At 31.2% G+C, this 3,738-nt stretch overlaps 1 protein-coding gene across 1 annotated transcript in view; it reads left to right on the forward strand.

Annotated features, from left to right (window-relative positions):
* Nucleotides 1-1,854: 1,854 nt before the first annotated feature.
* Smp_199910 (cadherin, putative) overlaps nt 1,855-3,738 on the forward strand; it is a gene marked incomplete at both ends in the record, with an annotated part of 2,136 nt that continues 252 nt past the window's right edge. Inside the window, one exon of the mRNA XM_018792130.1 lies at nt 1,855-3,738. This exon is cut by the window's right edge and continues 252 nt beyond it. Within this exon, the coding sequence (XP_018644781.1) occupies nt 1,855-3,738 (1,884 nt within the window).

Genomic DNA, 3,738 nt, shown 5'->3' on the forward strand with positions numbered 1-3,738 from the left:
CATATGTAATAGGTCAATGGTGATGAATTTTAACCTGTAAAGTAAGTCAAACTAGTAAATTGGGAAGTGTGTAATAATGATCTGATTTGAACTGTAGAAAGATTGGAGATAATAAAAAACGAGATCGTTTTCTTTCTTTTGTTTCTTTTTTTTAATTCTGGGGATCATCAACAAATAGCACTAATAAGTCATTGAAAGAGAAGATATAGAGTAATGATCACAATTGATTGATCACTGGGTGGTGATCAATGTCATGCGTGTCAAGTCCTTCTTAGTGCTGATCGAATGCTATCGATCAAGTTGCAATGTGGTCACTAGTCTGGGTGGCTCGACATTGCGTGCACTATGTTGAGTGCAGATGGTGGTTGGAGGTAGTCAACAGGAAACCCTGGACCCGGATTTCGTGCTACTTGGCACTCGTCAGCAAGGTGTACCTGTAATCTTGAGGGAACTGGTTCTCCCCGACGGATTCGATCCCGTGTCACTCAGCTTTACAGTCAGAGACGTTACCACTGAGCTACTCGGGCAGCGACCGACCTTCTGTAGGACTGAGATGTAATCACAATTGATTGATCACTGAGTGGTGATCAATGTCATGCGTGTCAAGTCCTTCTTAGAGTAATGAATTCAATTGCGATGCATAACTTCAAGGGGTTGAGTTCTTTTCGGTATGAGATATTGTATTTACACTATCAAGAAGTTTCAAATTAAGGTACACTATCTGAAGTCAGTTTGTATTTAGAACTGTTACGTCCTTGATCTATCTATCCACTAATATACAGAAGAAAACTTGTCTCAATCTAGATTAAGGCGTTGATACGATAGGCTGACTGGTTCAACCTTGAAGCTAGAATCGTATGAGTTCGAAGTGTGACCAATTGTGTTAGATACAGAGATGAAAACTATCCTATTTATCTGAGTGGTTGACAAGCGCGCGAATGAGAAGATGAGTCAATTGGAACACTACTCGATTAGTTTCTGATTCCGATTCACTGATATATCCAAAACTAGACATCAAGGTAGAAAAAATAGAGTAACAAAGGTTCCGTATAAATTGCAATAACTTTGGAACAAAAAATGGCCATGGTCTTGAATCATACATCAATTGAAAGCTTACAGCTTGTAGAATAAACTAGGGAAAAAAATTAATTAATATTAACGTCTCTTAAACTTTGTATTCAGTGAAATAACGTCCCCGAATAAAAGCTTCCATCGTTTGTCATGGCATCAAGAACCAATTTCAAAGATTTCTTTTTAATCGCCCCCAAATGACATGGTACGGTCCAGTGTGGGGAGAATCAGCTCCCTCTCGAAATGCTTTCACATGGCTACGTGAATATAACAACTACTAAAGAAGTCCTACTCACTGCTTTTTCGAAGCAGGGGTGTGTTTTTACGAAATCGAAAGGTTGAAAAGCGAATGTCCAACGGTTTGACCTAGTTGAAGGGTACAAAAGATCCACCCAGGGGAGTTGTAAAACCTTGATTTCAAACCAACGGTTCATATAAGCTCTAGGATCCTGAACGAACAAATGGCTTATGAACGTATTGTTGGTCACCAACTCCTGACGTTGCCCCACTGTCTTGTTGATTAAAGCTTTAGATTAAAGGCTCCGAGTATGCCACCCCCCTAGGTACCCAAGCAGTATCCCAGCCCTCACATATAAACCAAATGATTTATGTGGCCTATTTATATTTGATGCCTCCTTATTGTACCAATGTTTATATGTTCATTCATTCAACCCTTCTTATTCTCATTTTAGCTTAGTGATTACAAATGGATGTACCAAATACATACATACACCATTCAACTCATTCATTATCTTCTAATCAGAAATGAACAACTAAACTACAATGATCATTCATAGATATAACAATGTAATCCATCAATTGATTACATCATCAAACTGTTTATTATTAACCCGGATATATTTTCATCTATTCTTTAATATAACCTTTTTCCTTTACTATTTAACCCTATATACTACTTTTTCTATTCATGGTAACAATATACATAATATAGATGAATTAACATTTAAAATATTAGAAGAATTACCTAAAGGTACAATTATTGCATCTAATCATAAATTAGGTAATTTATTTATACAATTTAATAATCACTATGGTAACAATCAAAATCTAACAAAACTCATTAAAATATTAAATTTAAAAGATTCAGGTGTACAATGTTTTCAATTTAAATGGATCCAATTAAACCAATTAAATGAATTACAATTGATTGTGAATGATCGAATAGATCGTGAATTGATATGTCCACTTACTAATCATGAATTAAGTAGTATGATTAGTAGTATAAGTAGTAGTAGTAGTAGTCTGGACTTTCATCATGGAAATGATCCAACTATGAATACTGATTGTATTATTACATTAAGAATAGGATTATTTATGAATAATATACAAAAAATTTATCAAATTCATATTATTATAGAAGATATTAATGATAATATACCAAAATGGAATATAAATAAAATAATTATAAATTTTCATGATGAAGATCAACCAGGGACGAAACAATCTATACCATTAGCTAAAGATATAGATATTGGTATTAATGCTAAAATTCATTATCAATTATTCAATTCAGATATCAATTCATATAACAATGATAATGATAAAAATATACATTCATATATATTGAATAAAGCGGAAAATTTAAAATCGCGCGGTACCGATATATTTGAATTAATGATAGAACCAATGAATTCAGATCATTTCAACATTGAACGTTTATTTCTAATAACACGATCACATTTAGATCGTGAAACAAATCCTTATGGTTGGTATTTATTATTAATGGCTATAAATAATGAAAGTTTAATTCAATTAAGTAGTAATTTATTAATTCATATCAATCTTATAGATATTAATGATAATAGTCCAAAATTTACTCAGTTATTATATAAACCCCAATTATCTAATCAAAAAATTGGATCAATACCAGAGAATTATCCAGTGGGTAAAACAATACTAAAAGTACATGCTATTGATATTGATGAAGGTAAAAATGCTGAAATCAATTATAGTTTTGCCCCAGATACAACAAATCAGTTAATCCGTTATTTTTTTGAAATAACTAAAAATGGTGAATTACGTATTCTTCATCCTTTAAATGTTGATATAATCACATATGAGAATGTAAGTCGTTTATATTTACCAACTACAATGATTAATTTTGATGTAATTGCTATAGATGGTGCTATTCTACCATATACTAAAACTGGTTCTACTACAATACAAATAGAAATAGAAAATATTGATGATGAATCACCAATTATACAAATTCATCCTATACAATTCCTATCACAAGATACTTCTACCATATTGAATAGTCAAAGATTAAAGGAAACAGAATTAACAGTTTTAGAAAATCAATCACCTGGACAATTAATTGCATTAATTGAAGTTAAAGATCCTGATTTATTAATTCATAATACTATACAATGTATATTAATTGGTTTAAATGCATTAGATTTTCGTTTATCATATGAAGATTCAATCAATCATGAATATCGTTTATATACAGAAACAGTATTAGATCGTGAAAAACAAGATCAAATATCATTATCTATTGAATGTAAAGATCAAGCTAATCATATAACATTACATCATATGATTATTCATATACTTGATATAAATGATCATAAACCACAATGTATTGAATCACATTATTATTTTTCATTATATGAAGATAATAATGAATATGATAATTATAATATA

This window comes from Schistosoma mansoni (genome assembly GCF_000237925.1).
Source record: "Schistosoma mansoni, WGS project CABG00000000 data, supercontig 0686, strain Puerto Rico, whole genome shotgun sequence".
NCBI lineage: Eukaryota > Metazoa > Platyhelminthes > Trematoda > Strigeidida > Schistosomatidae > Schistosoma > Schistosoma mansoni.